The sequence below is a fragment of the Dreissena polymorpha genome, chromosome 14 (assembly GCF_020536995.1).
Source record: "Dreissena polymorpha isolate Duluth1 chromosome 14, UMN_Dpol_1.0, whole genome shotgun sequence".
Classification (NCBI taxonomy): domain Eukaryota; kingdom Metazoa; phylum Mollusca; class Bivalvia; order Myida; family Dreissenidae; genus Dreissena; species Dreissena polymorpha.
The window spans coordinates 19,522,232-19,543,319 of record NC_068368.1 but is presented as its reverse complement, the minus strand read 5'-3'; the positions used below and the strand labels follow the sequence as shown (position 1 = coordinate 19,543,319).

The following is a 21,088-nucleotide window of genomic DNA, read 5'->3' as shown; positions in this document are numbered from 1 at the left end:
TTTCATAAAGTTTGGTGGACACATTGTGACACATTACTAGTGTGAGGTACTTTTAAAAAAAGTTTTTCAAATTGTATGTGTATATTTTACAGTTTGATAACGTTTTCTTCACACATTTTTAGTATATGATACATTTTCAAACAGTTTACTGGACTCATTCGTACACATTTTAGTATATGGTTTATTTAAAAAAAACGTAACTTGACATATTGGAACACATTTTTATTATGTGGTAGAGCAAAGTCTCCTAATTTCGACATGTCCGTTATTTCGACATGCTTTGACATTTTTAATCTAATTCAGCCTTGTGGGGTGAGTTTTAGTCAATTTGAGATCATTTTTGATGACGTCATATATTTCTGCCATCATCAAAATATTTCACCCATAAAAATTTGCGTTAGTTTTTCCGTAAACCAAAGTTGAATAACACAGATTGTTTTGTGTTTTTACGCGAATGCGGCCCTTATACAAAGCTGTAAGACACGCAGCAACGAACGGTAAGTCTCTTTTCGTTTTCTTGCGGGAATACGTTATAATTTGTATTGAGAACGGAAAAACAAACATGGAAGATCACATTGTTAAAAAACAGTTCTACTAAGCTGTGAGCTTTTTGACGGCAAATTCAGGAGTGTCGAAGTTAGGGTAACAAAAAATCGTTTGGACCGTAAATTTGACATAGCGAATAATATAACTAAATAACTTTTACGCATTGCCTTATGTAATCTTTTCATTATATATAGATATATGGGTGCCCGTCAGCTCGTACCTAAGTCAACTCGCACAGTAGTCAACTCGCACGTTTTATATACATCAAAATCATTACTGGGTAATTTAATATAACATGAACATACCAGCTCTAGTTTTTCTTGAATGCTCTGAGTTTTTAGGAGTATATAAATACAGCGACCTGGAGGGTTAATAGCTGGAAGTTGGATTATTGCAACTAATACCAGCTTCATCCTTGATATATGAATTTTGCAACCCTGTTGCACAGCAGATTTAGCAAAATATGCGTTTGTTCTTTTATCAAACTCCAACCAGTCAAACTGGTTTAACCAAGTCGTCTGAAAAACACACGACTTCGGTGTTTCATTTGCTTTAATTGTTTGTTTGTTTTCTGATTTTTTAGATTCATTTTCATCAATTTCTAATTTCTGTTTAGTCGAAAGTGGAATGCCAAAACCGGCAAGCGTACGTTGCGACATTCTGAACACGAATGCTTGGTAGTACAAGTTCAATATGTTTGTCGAATTCATATCTGTGTTTGCCAACAAAATATTTTGACAAGTTATAAACAGGTTACAATGTTCTTTATTGAAACAATAGAGCTGGCCTACTAGCTGTTACAACAAATAACAACTTTTGGCCAAACAGTGTCGAAGACGGGGTCTCAACTTATTTGCCGACATTCACACGTTATTGTTATCAAAACATCGTGACAATAAACAAGCACTTACTCCAATTAAGCGCGGTCCGCACCGTGAATAGCGAACGTGTTAACGCCAATCGGATTGAAAAGGAGGCGGAGTTAAGACTGATCAAGACATGTGCAAAACCCATTGAGTCTTCAGGAAGCAGTGTTGATTGAAGGATTTTAATTGACAGATTACGTCACGGGTTGCTATTTTTGGCGTATGACCATTTTTAGGAAGTACAGTGGACATCATGGGGTTGTGTTATCGGCTGGCATAATATACTGCCGTACGCCACTTAGCGCAAGCCAAAAGAATAATATTAATAACAATTTTTAAATGTTGTGGTAATTTTCTGTTCCATTGAAAGAATATAAGTTTTGTTTACATTATTTTTCTTAAACAAACTAGGGGTGTCGAAATAAGGGGCACCATGTCGAAATAACGATATCATACTTCGTTAACATTGTAAGTAAGTACGATACGTATAAAGCATCCTTACCTGACAGTCTACAGTTAAAAAGCAATAAGTTAAGTTAGTGGTATGTCGAAGTATGGAGGATACCGATTGAATAAATTGGTATACACATTTTAACCTTAAACTGTCAAAATTAGGGTACTTTGCTCTACATTTTCAAACAGTTGACTTGCTATGTTGTGTCACAGTGTGGCTATATGGTGCAGTTTGGAATAGTTTTCTTGACACATTATTAGTACCGGTATATGGTTAATTTTCAAGCAGTTTTCTTGACACATTCTATATGATACAGATTGGAACAGTTTTATTGACACATTATCAGTATATTGTACAGTTTGGAACAGTTTTATTGACACATTATTAGTATATTTTACAGTTAAAAACAGTTTTATTGACACATTATTAGTATACGGTACACTTAAGAACAGTTTAATTAACACATTATTAGTATATGGTACAGTTTGGAACAGTTTCATTGACACATTATTAGTATATGGTACAATTTGGAACAGTTTTATTGACACATTATAAGTATATGGTACAATTTGGAACAGTTTTATTGACACATTATTAGTATATGGTAACGTTTGGAACAATTTTATTGACACTTTGTGACTCATTCTTTGTCGATTTTCAGGCAGTTTTCTTTACACATTGTATATGGTACAGATTAGAACAGTTTACCAGACACATTGTGACCCAGTATGCCCCTGTTTCAGACGCAAGCAGTCCGTAAAGGCCCAGAAGATCAGCAATCCAAAGCCTGTGGAGGTGTACTTGGCCACAAGTGAATACCGGAGACAAGAGAAAGGGGAGGTCAGCCTGCAGGTCGGCATGGAGGTGGAGGTCGTCGAGAAAACTCTCACAGGTAACTCAACCCTGTCTCACTTGACTCTCACAGGTAACTCAACCCTGTCTCACTTGACTCTCACAGGTAACTCAACCCTGTCTCACTTGACTCTCACAGGTAACTCAACCCTGTCTCACTTGACTCTCAAAGGCAACTAAACCCTGTCTCACTTGACTCTCATAGGTAACTTAACCATGTCTCACTTGACTCTCACAGGTAACTCAACCCTGTCTCACTTACTCTCACAGGTAACTCAACCATGTCTCACTTAACTCTCACTGGTAACTCAACCCTGTCTCACTTGACTCACAGGTAACTCAACCCTGTCTCACTTGAATTTCACAAATAACTCAACCCTGTCTCACTTGACTCTCGCATGTAACTCAACTCTTTCACACTTGACTCTCACAGGTAACTCAACTCAATCTCACCTGACTCTCACAGATAACTTAACCCTGTCTCACTTGACTCTCACAGGTAACTCAACCCCGTCTCACTTGACTCTCAAAGGCAACTAAACCCTGTCTCACTTGACTCTCATAGGTAACTTTACCATGTCTCACTTGACTCTCACAGGTAGCTCAACCCTGTCTCACTTGACTCTCAAATGTAACTCAACCCTGTCTCACTTGACTCTCACAGGTAACTAAACCCTGTCTCACTTGACTCTCACAGGTAACTCAACCCTGTCTCACTTGACTCTCACAGGTAACTAAACCCTGTCTAACTTGACTCTCACAGGTTACTCAACCCTGTCTCACTTGAGTCTCACAAGTAACTCAACCCTGTCTCACTTGACTCTCACAGGTAACTTTACCCAGTCTCACTTGACTCTTACATGTAACTCAACCCTGTCTCACTTGACTCTCACAGGTAACACAACCCAATCTCACTTGACTCTCACAGGTAACTTAACCCTGTCTCACTTGACTCTCACATGTAACTCAACCCTGTCTCACTTGACTCTCACAGGTAACTTAACCCTGTCTCACTTGACTCTCACCGATAGCTCAACCCTGTCTCACTTGACTCTCACAGGTAACTCAACCCTGTCTCACTTGACTCTCAAAGGTAACTCAACCCTGTCTCACTTGACTCTCACAGGGGCAGTAACTCCATCCTGTAGTAACCACAGCATGTCGCACTTGATTTGCATAGGTGCATTAAGTCGACCTTGTCTTCCTTTTTGTCAACTTTTCACTGAAATCCAGCTGTGACGTTATATGAGCCTCGTTTTGGGAAAAGTGGGCTGAATGCATGTGAGAAAATGTAATGCCTGATTATCCTATGTAGTCTGCACAGGCTTATCAGACAAGACACTTTCCACATGTATGGGTTTTTTTTTTGTTCAAAGGAAGTCTTTCTTAGGAAAATTGAGTTCATGGGGAAAGTGTTGTCTTTGAGTAGCCTGTGCAGACTGCCCAGGCTTATCTGACACAACACTCTACACACAATCTTAAAGCCCAGTTTTCCAAGAAACATGTTTATTGAGGTATTTAGTTGTATGCTTTGTAAGTTTTTCTTTTTGAATGCTGTGGTTTATAAAGTATTTGTAAAAGCTTGTACTGTCTTGATTTATTGCCTTGCTTTTCATTGACTGTTCCATGGCTGTGACTCCAGCTTTTATTCAAAGAATTATAGCAAGTGTTATGCTGTATGTATTAGTTTATAGTGTAAAGGTATTTGGTCACTGGCATGAAATAAGACCACCGGATGGCAGCACGTTTCTGCCCTGGTGATCTGACTGGAGTTCTTAATTTTTGACAAATTCTGTTTGTCAGTTTAACCCATTTATGCCTATTGGTCTCTCCCATCCTTCGAAATCGGATCAATTTATTTCCAAAATTAGGGATGTCTAGTATATTTATTTCTATTTTTATAATATTTCTTACAGAAATTCCTTTAAGCAATCAGCGCAGATCCTGATGAGACGCCACATCATGCGGCGTCTCATCTGGGTCTAGGCTGTTCGCAAAGGCCTTTTTTCTAGACACTAGGCATAAATGGGTTAAAGAATCAAAGCTGGAAAGTTTGCTCTTAATTTTAATATGTGGTTTTCAATATAATCAAGACAGTTGACTGTACCTGTTAATTTTTGAGAAACAAGAAGCGTATCATTTCTCGACGTTATCATGGCTTGGGAAATGCCCCTTTAAGTAGGCTAGTTTCTATATGATTATAATGTGGAAATGATTCACATAAATAGGCATACTCCTTAGTGATAAGTCCCTTACTTTTTTATTAACTTTTGTTTTCATAATAGTTGTTATTAATACTCCTTTTTATCCCCTGCCAAAGAATTTTTCTAGAATTTTTGTTCCGTCCGTAAGTCCGTCCATCAGTCTGTTTGTCACAAAATTTATTTTTGGTGGGGTTTATCAAATCAACCAATTTGCTTGGTTATTAACTTTCAGTTGTTTGAGAAGGAAGTTTTGTTTTTGTTATTTAAGGAAGTTGTGTGTGTGTTTTCTAAGGAAGTTTTATGTTTGTTATCTTTTGATTGTCTGCCTTGTATTCATTTGATTTCTTCGATAGCAGTTTGTTCATACCAATCTGATAAAACTGTTAATACAGACAAAATAGTACAGGCATTGTTGCTTTGTTACAGTCTAGTTGCTATGTTTCAGTGTAGCTATGATACAGGCTGGCTGTTAACAATATGGTTGCTATGCAACAGAGTTGATGTTACCAGCTAGTTGTTAAATAACAACTGGGTGCTTTGTTTCAGTATTGCTATATTAAGGGCTAGTTATTATGTTACAGTGTTGCTATGTTACAGTGTTGCTATGTTCCTGTGTAGATATGGTTCAGGCTGGTTGTTAAAAATGTTAATGCTATGTAACAGAGTTGATGTTACAGGCTTGTTTCTATGTGGCAGTGTTAACCATGTTACATGATTTTTACTATGTGACAGTATTAACCATATTACAGGTTGGTTGCTATGTAGCAGTGTTAACCATATTACATATTTGTTTCTATGTGGCAGTGTTTACCATGTTACAGGCTTGTCGCTACATGTAGCAGTGTTTACCATATAACATGCTTGTTTCTATGTGGCAGTGTTTACATGTTACAGGATTGTTACTTTTGGCAGTATTTACCATATTACATGCTTGTTGCTATGTGGCAGTGTTAAACATATTAAAAGCTTGTTGCTGTGTTGCAGGTTGGTGGTTCGTGAACGTGGATGATGAGCAGGGCTGGGTACCTAGCACGTGTCTTGCACGCGGGGATGGGGTCAAGGAAGACACCACTGAGAGACTGCCCCCAGGCCAAGGTCAGGCACTTAACTCTTATCATGGCAAGGTCAGGCACTATAATATTCTCAGGTCAAGGAGAGACACTAGACTCTATCAAGTCACAGTCAGACACAAGATTTTATGTTTAAGGATAGACTTTAGATTCTTATCAGGTAACTGTATATTTAAAAGGCAAAACTAAGAGGAATCACTGGAAAATGAAAAATAAGTTTGATTACTAATGCATTTGTATTAAGGGGGCTTGTTCACAGTTTGTCAAAATGACAATTTCAAAATAACTTGTCATAGATTCAAAAACCAACATTACATTGTACTAAAACAAGCAACATAACTCTCCTGACTAAGAAAAATGTTTAAACATATCAGTGTGTTTTGGGGATCATTATCAATCAAAATCAGTAAAATGTTGAGCGTTTTATAGGCTTTTTATCCATTACTTGCAATGCCTAAATATTTCAATGGTAGATATTTTAATTTTGCTTGAATAAATCACAGGTGTGATTCTCAGGGTTGGTGTTTCTTGTGTTGTTGTTTTTTTTGTTATAATAATTGTTTTAGACTCTACCTAATCTTATCAAGAAGCTATTTGTTGATTTCAGTGTATTATTAACAAATCATTACTATTTATACAAAAGTAATATACTTTTTTCTACTACCTTGAATGAAAATATTTGAAAGCAACACATTATATTTTGTATGCCCCCAAGGAGTTGAGGGGGGGATAGCATTGCACTTGTCCATCCGTCTGTTTATTTGTATATACATGTACTCATTTCCACACACAACTGTGTGTTTGTAGAGCATTATGGTAACCATGGTACCCATGTGTTTGTAGAGGAGCATTATGGTAACCATGTGTTTGTAGAAAAGCATTATGGTAACCATGTGTTTGTAGAAAAGCATTATGGTAACCATGTGTTTGTAAAGAAGCATTATGGTAACCATGTGTTTGTAGAGGAGCATTATGGTAACCATGGTTACTGTCTGTTGTAGTGAAGCAGTATGGTAACTGTGGTTATTGTTTGTAGATGAGCTGTATGATAACCATGGTAACTGTGTGTTGTAGATGTGCAGTATGGTAACCATGGTAACTGTGTGTTGTAGAGGAGCAGTATCTGTGTACAGAAGAGTTCAAGGCCCAGAGCGCAGATGAGCTGTCCATGGAGAGAGGGGCTGTTGTTGATGTGGTGGAGAAAAATTTTGAGGGATGGTGGATTGTTCGGTATGTTTTCTTCATTTTTGTAATGCTTACAAATATATGAGCTTGGCTCAGTAAAAATGGGTTTAAATGCATTTGCCTAAAGTGTCTTCCCAGATTAGCCTGTGTTGTCCACTCAAGCTAAACAGGGGCAACACTTTCCGCCTAAACTGGATTTTGCTAAAATGAGACTTCCTGTAAACCAAAAATAACATAAAAGCTGACAGTGTCGTCTGTGATTAATCTGGGACGGGGGATGGGGGGGGGGAACACTACACTTATGCATTAAGTGCCATTTTCCCCAGGTTAAGGCTCATAATTATGTTATTATTATGCATGTATAAACAGTGGTCTGTATAATTCTGCCATTTATTTTTGGTAAGATTTAATGAGAGTGTTTGGCTGACGTTGTGTCACTCTTTTGGTTGGTTTTATATGAGAAAAATGCATCTTCCTGACAAATATGTTTCACCACAATGGCCCTAAATATCACTGTTGGGACAAGTGCAAAAACTGGCATGGTTCAAATCAACTAAGAGGTGTTAAAAATGTTGTGTTATGCAATGTAAGAGAGTACATTTTTATTATTCTGTGAAGGGCTTCTTTATTTTCCAAGATCTAGTTCAAGGAATGTTTGGCCCCTCCAAGGGGTGGTCCAGTCAATATATAGATCCAACTTGAAATATCTCATGTTTTTCATATTTGCTGTTAGCTGGCCTTTTAATAATAATGGACCTCAACTAACACGCATACTGGTACTGTGAACAATGCTGTGTTATGATCACCACTGAGCAGGGTCACTGCAATGCAGCCACAAAAGAGAGCAATTTCACTGGAATGTTTTTGGGGGGAAGGGGGGGGGGGGGTCAAACAAAGAAGATTAAAACAAGGTCCACAATGTATAGATGTAAATGTATAATAATGTTCATAACTTAACCCTTTACCCCTTAGATAAGTAATTTAACACATTTGTAGTCCCTTAGAAAGTTATAAATACCTTTTTTTACTTGATTCAAGATTTAAAGGCTTCATCTCAAACCCTTAGTTACTGATGAGCAGCAAGCAGCATAAAACCTGAACAGACTGCGTGTTATATGCTAGTTGCAAAAGACATGTTCACTTTGCTTCTTATGGGGGAAAGGATTGATGTAATTTTTTATTGGCCTAAAAAACTTTTTGTTGTGGATGCAGATATGGGGGTCAAGAGGGTTACGTGCCGGCCACCTACCTGATCAAGGCGGAGTCATTCAAGGTACATCGCAAGGGTGGATCCCTACACAGGCCTGGTAAGGGAGGCTCAACACCACAGACCACCCAGGGGCCTCAGAGTTCAACACCACAGCTCACCCAGGGACCTCAGATTGTGAAGTCACTGCATGAGATCAGTGACCTGCTCAAGGTACACTCATGTCTCATGTGTTGTGTGGGGGCTGGAGCTTCCCTTTTTTATGGCCCCCTCTGATGCGCATTTTGATGCGTTTGTAGGCTTATAGAAAATCGAATTAAATTCAACAACTTTCTTACTAGACCAAACTTTAAAGGCATACTGATGAGCAGCAAACAGCATAAAACCAGAACAGACTGCAAGGTACTTGTAGGCTGTTTTGGTTGTATGCTGTTTGCATATAGCCTTTTTAACTTTGCTTCTGAGCTGCAAGGGTTATGACTGGGCATATACATTTGTAAATTTGCCATTGTTTGTTCATCGTCTTGTCTTCTGTGTTGTGTGTAAGTCAAAATTTATAATGGCTTGAGTGATTAAATTTACAAGCATATTAATTACCATCAGAACTTGTGCACCCTGATGTTGTGGTACTTAGTTTACACCCTTAGCCGAGGAATGGCCCTTTTAAAGCAAAAAAATACTTTTAGGATACTTTTAGGATGTGTCGCCTATAAGTAGAAAATATGACTGCTATGATGATGAAATTTTATATTCATATATAACAAACTGTGAATTGGTACAATTTGGTATTTTGTAGTATTTTCAGCTCACCTTATAAAATGTGCTCATGGTGAGCTTATGTGATTGCCTTTTTTCCGTCAAGTGTTGTAAATTGTGCGGCATGCTTCGAAACTGGATCTAGTTAGGTCATAACAATCTAGAATTCACATTTTTGTCCGATCTCCATGGAACTTGATCAGAACATTTTTTATAATGATAACTCAGTCGAGTTTAAAAATTCTTCGGGTCTGTTGAATGGCTGCCGGTGGGTGGGGCATTTTTTCTTTAATTTCTATAGTGAAACCTTGTTAACAATCTAGAAATCACATTTTTTGTCTAATCATCTTGAAACTTGCACAAAACATTTATTATAATGATATCTCTGCCTTGTTTTAAAATAGATGTGTACATTTAAAAAAACATGGCTTTAAGAGGGTGGGGCAGTTTTCCTTATCTGGCTATTGTGAAACCTTGTTAACACTTTAGAAGTCACCTGTTTTTGCCAAAACGGCATGGAACTTTATCAAAACATTTGCTGAAATCTCAGCCTTTTTCAAAAAAGATTCCAGGTTAAAAGCAAGATCAGAAGACACATTTATTATAAAACATACATCACAAAAGCTGCTTGGTTGTGGGAGAATCCCTAAGATATAGACACCTGTCTAACTTAATTCAGAATTAAAAGTTTGGGCTTTTCATGAATCATTTTTAATAAATTTATTCCATAAAAATGTTATTTTATACCAAAAAATGTTATTTTATATCTTTTTTTTATACAATTAAAAAGTACAGTAGATTCCACTTAATTGAATATCGGATAATCGAATAATTTGGTTGATTGAATAGAAATTGAAAACACCAAACCATTTGCATCTCTTCCCGTTGTAAAAACTCCACATATTCTGATAGGAAATATGGCGTATTTCGGTTAATTGAATAGCCAATTTTCTATTGCACACTATAATCCACACTATAATCCAGCAAAGAAAGTCATAAATCTCCAAGGATACGCATCGTATCGACGGTTTTGACAGACATGCTCAATTGACTGCCTTTTTTTTCATTTCACACCATGCATGGATGCAGCGTCTGTCAAGCGTCACGTGACTAACAGGTGTAGTATGCGAGCAAGTACAATGCAAACACTGGAGTCTCCGGTGTGCAGTCAGGTGCAAACTTTCGAATGCAAACTGTCGAGTAACACACTTCAACAGTTTGTTGTCGCTTAGAAACAATTAAAGAGTGTGTTGCTGTTTAGAAACCAACTGTTGACAAGTCTTGCTCGACAGTTTGCAATAGGTGATGGAATGTTACACTATATTCTCAGTTCATGTATATAAACCTACACAAATGGGTCACAGTAAATCATATCTAAACATGATGTCGAAAAATCGAAAACGCGCACATTAGTCAAAACATTGCAGTCTTAACACTGCTGATCATGTTTTCACAATAACCAAAATTAAATCCAGTATTGACCAGATTTTCCAGTAAATCAGTACACAGTACATTATCTGTTTCAATACTAAACTATCTGAAAGAGCGTAACGTCAAAGATACTGCATTCTCCACGCTACAAAGTTTTCCTTCGACATTGTATATACACCCACGCTAATTTTTGGCGCTTTTTACCAGGACAATACATGAGCAATAGATGTTGCTAGCGTAAGCGTTGGGTAAGCAATAAAATGAAAATGGGAAAAATCATTACATGCACCGTATGGCGTGACATTGCACATTGCTGCATGGTTTTCGCTAGCTTTTTGTTGGGGGCAAAGGAAATACATGTGGACGTTTTATTTAAGGATAGAAAGTGTGTTTTGGATTACAAAATTTGCTCATTTAAGAATTTAACAAAACATTTATATTATATTTATAATGGATTCAATATTACCTGTAAATTCCAATATTATATTTTTTTAAACGCGTTACGTGTCGAAACGATGTTTTGATTATGCATGAAAAGCACAATTTCCAGGAGGATTACACCCGGTTAGTGATAACATTGGAAATATAACTGATTCCGCATAACTGAATACTCTGGATAATTGAATATTCGGACGTGACAAATGGGCTATTCATTTAAGCGAAATCTACTGTATATTGTTTTATGAAATATCAGGTGGAGCTTAAGGCATCCATGTAACGGAGACCGCAGTTGTTTAAAATATATATCTGTTATATTTGTAGAGGTTTTTAATTGTACAAATCATGCATCAATGTAACCAGTATGTTTAATAAACACACATACAATTAAGTATTGTTGTTTGAAAAGGGGGCTCAATGCACATGCATAAAGTGTTGTCCCAGATTAGCCTGTGAAGTCTGACCAGGTGACTGAACATGCTAATCAGAGACAACACTTTCCCCCCTAAACTGGATTTTTGCTCAGAAGAGAGATTGCCAACAAAAAATACAATGCAAAATGGAAAGTTTCGTCACTGATTAGTATGTGCCGTCGCCTATACAAACTTCACAGGCTAATCTGTGATGACACTTTAAGCACATGCATTTAAGCCCAGTTAATGCAGAACACAGCTAATCGGCTCAAATTGCTGACCATAGTGTTTTGTTTCAACCTCAGGGTGACAGACCTCCCTCCTCCATTATTAGCTCTACACTGGCCCCGGCAACCACAGACCAGGACCCTACGGAGGAGTACATCTACCATGACGACACCTTTGATGACGATTATGCTGTCCCTGATGAGGACAAGATCTACACCATACAGGTATGAGGTTAACCCTTTCCCACTCAGAAGCAAAGTGAAAATGGCTATGTGCAAACAGCATTTGACCAGAACAGCCTGCGAGTAACTCGCAGCCTGTTCAGGTATTATGCTGTTTGCAGCTCATCAGTTAAAGGTTTGAAAATATAGCCTTTTAAACTTGAATTTAGTAAGAAAGGTCTTTAATTAAATTTAACTTTCTAATTTACTACAAATGCATGAAAATACCTATCTTAGTGGTAAAGGGCATACAGGAAGAATTTTCAGTTCTAAGAAATTTCACACTCAGTATAATTTTATGCCCATCTTTAATGTGTATATTATTTAACGTGCAACATCTGTATGCCATATTATTAAATGCGTACAACTTTCACAAGAGCTTTTAATGAATGGGTAACTTTTTACACTTGGAATTGTTTGACAGGTTTCTTTCACAAGCTTAACAATGTTAAGCGAAACTTTTACAATTGGAATTGTTTAATGAGTAATATGTGCGCACAATAAAATTTAATGTGTACATTTCAGGAGCTGAGCCAGATACTGAAGGATGACCGGCGTGGGTCGGCCCAGACGGAGGAGGTGTATGAGAGCATCAGGAACCTCAAGTCACGCTCCCTGCAGAGATGTGGCTCCTCACGACCGCCTCCCAGACCTGCCAACGGGGTAAGGGATGTGGCTCTATTTCAGAGGTAACATAGGTAGTATATCCCCCGGTACAAAGTAGAAGGGAATACTGGATTCACTGATGATGTCTGTCTGGTCAATTATGGTTGATGTGTTTCACCTGTTATTGTGGTATACAATAAATCTTGTTAAAAAACAACACTTGTCTCTGAAGGCATATTTAGAATATTAATCCATTTGGTCATCCATGTATTAATTACTGCTGAGAACACTTCTTGTTACATGTTTGCTACCATGGTGATCATATTATTAAAGCCATTAACACATTACGCCTACTAATGTGATCATATTATTAAAGCCATTAACACATTACGCCTACTAATGTGATCATATTATTAAAGCCATTAACACATGTTTCCTATCATGGTGATCATATTATTCAAGCCATTAAAACATGTTTGTTACCATGGTGATCATATTATTAAAGCCATTAACACATGTTTTCTACCATGGTTATCATATTATTAAAGCCATTAACACATGTTTGCTACCATTGTGATCATATTATTAAAGCCTTAAACACATGTTTTCTAGCGTGGTTATCATATTATTAAAGCCATTAACACATGTTTCCTACCACAGTGATCCTATTATTAAACCCATAACACATGTTTGCTGCCATGGTGATCATACATGTATTATTAAAGCCATTAACACATGTTTGCTACCATGGTGACCATATTATTTAAGCCATTAAAACATGTTTCCTACCATTGTAATCATGTAATTAAAGCCATTAACACATGTTTTCTACCATTGTGATCATTTTATTAAAGCCAAGATTTCTGTATGATAACTGTTAAAATATTTTACATATGAGCATTATTTATTTTGTTTAAGATTTTTAATGTAACATTACCTACCCCATTATACATAAAATGTATACCACACATATACATGAAACATATTACAGAAATAAACATTTAATGTATATTCTTGACCCAAACATAAAATATATTTGAGACCTATACATGCAACACAGTTCAGACCTGTACATGAAACATAATAAAGACCTTTATATGAAACATAATACAGACCTTTACACAAAATATAATACAGACTAATACATGAAACATATTTAAGACCTATATATGAAACATAATACATACCTATACACGAAACATTTTACTGTCCTATACATAAACCCTGCATACCTATACATGAAACATATTAAATACCTATACACTAAACATAATGCAGACCTATACATGCAATATAATACAGATATATACATGAAACATATTTCAGACTTATACAAGAAAATATTACAGACCTATACATGAAACATAATACAGACCTATACATGCAACATAGTACAGATAATATACATGAAACGTATTTCAGACTTGTACAATAAACATATTACAGACCTATGCATGGAACATAATTCAGACATATACATGAAACATATTCAAGACCTTTAGATCTTCCAAACATCTTCCAAACCTATAACATGAAATGTTAAATAGACTAATAAATGTAACATAGTGCAGACCTATACATGAAACATATTCCAGACCTATACATGAAACCTCCAGAGACGTACAGTATGTGATTAATTTTGAACATCTCCTGTATTGTTCCTTTAGCATCTATGCATATATGAGCCCGTTATTGTTGTTTCAGCCGAGCCCAGGCGGGGTGTACCCAAAGAGTGAGAGACCAGTGTTGAAGAGACAGCCCACAGAGCTGAGAGAGTACATCACGGTAGCCCCCTTCTCAGACCCTGTAGGTGACGGCATCAGCTTTGAACAGGGGCAGATTGTAAAGGTAAGCTGTGAAGCATAAGGGTGGTGTAATGTATTATATTGATTCAGTTCAAAATATATTTTCATACTAATGTTATTCAGGCCTTGCTCTTGGGAAACTTGTGTAATCAGGGACAACTTTTTTGTTTCCGATTTGTTCTTGTGAGCAGATTGACCAATTGGCTTGATACATCCCATGTGCAATGGCCTTTGCCAGTAGATGACCCCTATTGAAATTGGTGTCACTTGGTCAAAGGTCAAGGTCACTGTCACACTTAGTGTGAAATCGTTTCCGATCAATAACTTGTCAACTGATTCACCGATAGGCTTGATACTTACCATGTGCATCAGCCTAAAACAGTAGAGGATCCCTATTTAAATTTGGGTCACTAGGCCAAAGGTCACTGTCACAGTAAGTGTGAAAATCATTATTGATCAATAACTCGTCATCAAATCGACCGATTGTCTTGATAATTCATATGTGCATTGGCTTTGGACAGTAGATGACCCTTAGCGAAATTAGTTCATATTGGGGGGGGGGGGCATATGTCTCTGTCTGTACCGCGGAGCTCTTGTTTGTTGTTTGTCATCATTTGTCAGCTTTTTCTTGACCAATCTTCATGACTCTTGGTCAGAACATTTGTTTGACAGATATGGGAAGAAATTTAAACTTAATGTAGGTCTCAGGTGAGCCTTTTATAGCCTTTTGCGCTTTTGTTTTTATTTCACTACAAAGTCAACATTATATAGAGGATATTTGTTGGATTCAGTGGATTATCGATTTTAATTCACGAGTGATCATAGAAAATGATATTGCGCCACGAGTGAAAAAATATTTTTTCTAGGATCACGAGTGAATCCTACAAATTTTCTTTTTATTTTATGATTTTTTCACAGTTTATATACATAGTTAAAGAGTTTAACCTAAAAAAATTCGCTGGGATAATGACGTCATTTCGTCAAAAAAATGACGTAATTTCACAGTAAACAGTGAAAATTATCGATGATTTTCACTGATAATTTCTAATGTTAGAAACAGGGAAATTATCAGTTTTAATTCACTGATTTTTCTCTATAAACCACCGGAAAGCATAAAATAAAGCTTTGTTCTTGGAAAACTGGGCTAAATTATTGTGTGTTCAGAGGCTCATCAGGGACCATACTTTATGCTTACACTGGATAGTTGCTTAAAAGTGACTTCCTTTCTATGAAAAATTCCATAAAAGTGAAAAGTGTCGTCCTTAAATGCATATCCAGTTTTACAAGGACGTGGATCTATAAATGCCTGTCTATAATCTGTATGGTTTCGTGTATACAGGTGCTTGAGAAGAGTGAGAATGGTTGGTGGTTCATCAGTATCGAGGGGACTGAGGGCTGGGCACCGGCCACATACATTGAGGAGGTCACACCCATCACTGACAAACCACGGGCTCCTTCACCCGCACGCAATATCCAGGTATGTAGAGAAGGTAGACTGGCTTGCAGTTTATACTGTAATGAACAGTATTTGAGCCTTGTGAAGTAAGTCACACTCAAATAAGCCACCTACATTATTACTAGGAAATTTTAGCCTTTGAAAGAACAAACTCAATTCCATGCTTCTAGCTACATGTAGTTTGTTATAAATGCATAAATGCGTGTTGTTTTTTCCAATTAATTCATAATTTTATAAATGTTTTTTTTTTTCACTTAATGATCTGATATGTGTTACGTTCCCATGCATCTTCAGATGAGATATTTCTCGCATTTTGCTATCCTTAAAGTTTTATGTTCTTTCCAGGAGTCCAACAGCCTGCCGGCAGAGAGTGCTGCCGACCAAGACCCATCTTCCCGGCGCCTGTCTGCAGTGGAAACTCTGGGGGGCCTAGCCAATGCCCTCAAGTCTAAAATACAGAGCAAGGGTAACAAGTCCCCACCCACTCCTCCAAAGAAAGACTTCCTTAATGTGGAGTCGGATAGCCAGCCTAGTCCGGGCAGAGTGAAACCTCAACCAGTCCTGCCTGTAGTCTCCAAGGCCACCAAGATAGTGCTGATATCTCCTTCTGAGAGACCAGTGTCATCCATATCTGGTAAACCTGGAGTCAAGAGCCTTCCGGACCGAAGCATTTCTCCTACTGAGAGACCAGTGTCGTCCATATCCGGTAAACTTGTTATCAAGAGTCATCCGGACCGGAGCATGCAGCCTCCACCGCCCCCTCCTCCAGTAAAGCACACATCAGAGCAAAAACCTGTACCAGTACCTCCAGCTAAACCACAGTCCAATTTGTCTTCCCCGCCGCAAAAAGACTGTGCCCCAACAAACGCACAAGTATCCTCCAACAGAGATCAGAAAGTGGCCACCCTGGCCGCACCCTCAAGGCAAGCCTTAGGGGTAAAACCAGCCCCTCCCCCAGCAGAGCGGAAACCACAGGTAGAAGAAAAATCAGCAGGTGTGAAACCACCTCTGCCTGCCAAAATGAAACCACATGGAGAAGACAAAACAGCAGGTTTGAAACCATCTTTACCTATAAATAAACCGGTTTTAGAAGTGGCAAGACAATCTGCAGCAATTCAAGATAGTGGAGTTGGGAGGAAATCTGGCCTGTCCCGAGACAGCGATAGTGTGGTAGACCAGGCGCAAATTAACTTTTCCCAGTTAGCAGATGCTTTAAAAGCAAAGCTTGAAACCAAAAGAGAATCTGTAGGGCAAGATACTTCAGTAAAACCAACTCCTCCTGTTCTGACTAAAAAGCCTCCTGGATTTGGGGTGAAATCTTCTGAATTTGGGACTAAAACTCCAATATCAAAGTCAAACATACAAATCAGTAGAAGTTGTGAAAATTTGGTTGAAAATGAAGTGTCATCCGCATCAGAAAACGATCTGGCAAATGTTCTAAAGGCAAGGTTTGAGAAACGCCAACAAGCTGGTGATGTTTCTGCATCTAATCCTCTACCTGACCCAAACAATACTAAAGACATTTCACCAGCAAAGGCAGTACTAAAACCAACCAGCAAACCAGCTCGGCCTATCACCCCTCCAACTCCAAAAAAAGGGGACGCTATGGAGAGACCCAGACCTGGGATCCCTGCAGGGAAAAAGACATACGACCCACAGAAGTATTCAACCCGACCACTTCCCCCTTCACCCAATGCCCCAGTACTGGAATCCAGTAAGCCACGCCCTTCAGTACCCTTGAAACCTGCGTCCAAACCTCTTTTGAACGTGTCAAGCGAGACAGCATCAGAAAATGAGGGAAAAGTGGGATCGTATTTTCTGAATGCCCTCAAAAATAGACTGGGGGAACAGAACAATTATATCACACCAACTGAACATGTAAGCAATGCACAAACAGTTGAGACACCAAAAATTGAGGTGTCAGATGTTCGGAATAATAATTCTGTGGTGAAACGAGACTCCAAGGAGTTGACTTACATGGCGATTGCCAACTATGATGGGTCTAGCCCTGGAGAAATGCAGCTGGTTGTGGGCGAACATTATGAGCTGTTAGACACGTCCAATGGTTGGTGGTTAGTGTCAAGCAGGGGGAGCGAAGGCTGGGCGCCAGAGACCTACCTGGAGCCGGTTGCGTCTGCTGTGACGTCTGTACAAAATGTGGGAAACAAAGGACAAGCAATCGATGGGGGTCGCCTTACGTCTGTACAAAATGTGGGAAACAAAGAACAATCAATGGAAGAGGATGGCTGCTCTGTGAAAGGGAAAAAAGAGTTGAGGATTTGCTCCGATTTTCAGGCAGAGAATGATGGAGAACTGAGTGTGTTTAGTGGGGAGGTTGTGCAGATCATGGAGGACGCAGACAACGGATGGTGTTTCGTGCAGACGGCAAACGGGGACGGCTGGGTGCCGACGGCATACATCACCAGCGAATGAAGGGTACCAGCCTAAATATATGTGTGTGTGTGAAGGAGTGTAACCAGACAGTATGGGACGGATGCAATATACCAAGAATCATGAATGTAAAGGTAATAAATTGTGGAATTATCTTTAAGTCGGTCTCCGCACTAATAGAAAATCGAGATCTGTATATGGAAATTGCATTTTTGTTATGGCTTTCAAATATGTTTAAACCTATTTTTGTATATTGTTTTATAATTAATTTAACAATCACTATTTTTATGTTGTACTTTAATTGTATGATATATTAATCCTTGCAATAAAGACTTCAATGCTTTTGTAGCGTCCCATTTTTGTATATTGTGTTCAGACATTCCATATTCTATTAGTCAAACATTGGATATCGATCCTTACATTATTAAAAGTCCAATTGAAAGTACCTGAATGTTAAAATGTGTTGTTTAATTTAAAATTAGTATAGTTTAGTTTTTCAATACACTTTATCAGATGTTTAGTTTTATTTAACAGGTTCTGCTTTATTTTGTATGATAATGCCAAAAAATGTTCATTTATTATGCCTCCCTTCGAAGAAGAGGGGGTATATTGCTTTGCTCATGTCGGTCTGTCGGTTGGTCTGTCGGTCAGTCCGTCCACCAGGTGGTTGTCAGACGATAACTCAAGAACGCTAAGGCCTAGGATCATGAAACTTCATAGGTACATTGATCATGACTCACAGATGACCCCTATTGATTTTGAGGTCACTAGGTCAAAGGTCAAGGTCACTGTGACCCGAAATAGTAAAATGGTTTCCGGATGATTATTCAAGAACGCTTATGCCTAGGATCATGAAACTTCATGGGTAGATTGATCATGACTAGCAGATGACCCCAATTGATTTTGAGGTCACTAGGTCAAAGGTCAAGGTCACGGTTACCCGAAATAGTAAAATGGTTTCCGGATAATTCAAGAACCCTTATGCCTAGGATCATGAAACTTGATAGGTAGATTGATCATGACTAGCAGATGACCCCTATTGATTTTCAGGTCACTAGGTCAACGGTCAAGGTCACGGTGACCCGAAATAGTAAAATGGTTTCCGGTTGATAACTCAAGAACGCTTATGCCTAGGATCATGAAACTTCAAAGGTACATTGATCATGACTGGCAGATGACCCCTATTGATTTTCAGGTCACTAGGTCAAAGGTCAAGGTCACAGTGACCCGAAATAGTAAAATGGTTTCCTGATGATAACTCAGGAAAGCTTATAGCTAGGATCATGAAACTTCATAGGTACATTGATCATGACTCGCAGATGACCCCTATTGATTTTCAGGTCACTAGATCAAAGGTCAAGGTCACAGTGGCAAAAAACATATTTACAAAATGGCTGTCACTACAACTTAGAGCCCATATGGGGGGCATGCATGTTTTACAAACAGCCCTTGTTTACACACTGGTGTTATGGTTTTAGTACTTGTCAGCCAGTATAGCATTAATACTTTTTTTAATCTTTACAAACCAGATAACTTTGTATTATTTGGGTGGATATTTTTAAAACGCTTATGTGTTTAGAATGTGTGTGTTAATATACATGTATTAATAAAATGTTACAGAATGTTTTTGTGTTGTGTAGTCTCTTAACGATTTCTTAAGAAAAAGTGAAAGTTGTACAAAGTTCTAAACTCGCCCCTTTTTATGAAAAAACAAAAACAACATGGTTTTTTAATAGTGTAGCACGTAACTAAAGTAGCATTGCTGCCAGAGGGTGTTAACTTTTCATGTATATTATCCAACATGTGAACTTTAATATTTTGGACGATTTAAATTGTCAACCCCATTTGCAACAAAACATACATTTATATGTTATTTGCGTTTTGCATCACTCAAAAAGGATTTGCTGCTAGCAGCCAGAAACCTTTCAATCAAATTAATCAGCGTGCAGACTTGCACTTCTCAATAATTTGGAATATTTTTTCTCACACTAGTCGAGTATTCATACAAAAGTGGGGTACAACAATTTTCTGTTTTTAAGGTCATGTCTACAATATCACGAGCATGAGTCGCGTTCTGAGTTAACTGGTCTTAATACATGTGCGTAAAGTGTCATCCCAGATTAGCCTGTGCAGTCTGCACAGGCTAATCTGGGATGACACTTTCCGCCTAAATTGGATTTTGCTAAGAAGAGACTTCATTAAGATGAAAAATGTCATAAAAGCGTTAAGTGTTGTCCCTGACTAGCCTGTGCAGACTGCACAGGCTAATCTGGGACGACACTTAACGCACATACATAATGCCCAGTTTTCTCAGAACCCGACTCATGTTATTATCTGTTCAGCAGATGGTAATGTTTAGCTCACATGAGCAAAACATGTGTGTGCTGTGGTCCGTCAACATTTTGTTAAATGACATCTCCCTATAAACTTCTTGCGAATCTTAACCAAACTTCGTAGGGACGTTCTTTGAGTGATCAACAATAAAATAGTGTGCATATGAGTCCAGTTCTTGATTAATTAGTTCACAGGGCCCAAAAAAGGGTTTTAGAAACTTCAAAATTCTTTGAAACTGCATGGCTTAGATATTTCATTATTTAGTACATGTATGTAACATCATAATGTGATCCCAAGATTGTTCAAAGCAGGCCCCTTGGTTGAAACCGGACAATGTCAGAAAAATTATCAGTTTTTCATAGACTTAAATATGGACAACCTTTGAAAATCTTGTCAGAAACGGCAAACAAGAAATCTAGAAGTACCATACAAAGTTTGTTCAAATCAAACCCCTTGAGTCAAAACTTGCCATGCTCAAGTGATCACCATTTAACAGTATACATATAATTGAATAGGGACAGTTTTTTTTCAATCTTCTTGTCAAAAATGGAAAACCCAAAGGCTGTTTTATTTGGTATGTAGCATCATTTAGAAGTTCTGTAACAAGTTAGTTTAAGTAATTCTC

The 21,088-nt window shown here is 38.0% G+C and overlaps 1 protein-coding gene across 6 annotated transcripts in view; it reads left to right on the top strand.

The window, feature by feature from the left end:
• Nucleotides 1–19,753, top strand: part of LOC127856856 (SH3 and PX domain-containing protein 2A-like) — a 168,871-nt gene extending 149,118 nt beyond the window's left edge. For 5 of the 6 annotated variants that reach the window (XM_052393011.1, XM_052393010.1, XM_052393012.1 and 2 more), the window contains 9 exons: nt 2,610–2,758; nt 5,907–6,017; nt 7,105–7,222; nt 8,390–8,597; nt 11,728–11,874; nt 12,397–12,534; nt 14,182–14,325; nt 15,622–15,759; nt 16,084–19,753. In XM_052393011.1, coding sequence (XP_052248971.1) covers nt 2,610–2,758; nt 5,907–6,017; nt 7,105–7,222; nt 8,390–8,597; nt 11,728–11,874; nt 12,397–12,534; nt 14,182–14,325; nt 15,622–15,759; nt 16,084–18,171 — 3,241 coding nt within the window. In that variant the 3' untranslated portion in view covers nt 18,172–19,753. The remainder of the gene's footprint in view (nt 1–2,609; nt 2,759–5,906; nt 6,018–7,104; nt 7,223–8,389; nt 8,598–11,727; nt 11,875–12,396; nt 12,535–14,181; nt 14,326–15,621; nt 15,760–16,083) is intronic. The other variant, XR_008038213.1, reaches the window with a different exon arrangement.
• The last annotated feature ends 1,335 nt before the right edge of the window (nt 19,754–21,088 follow it).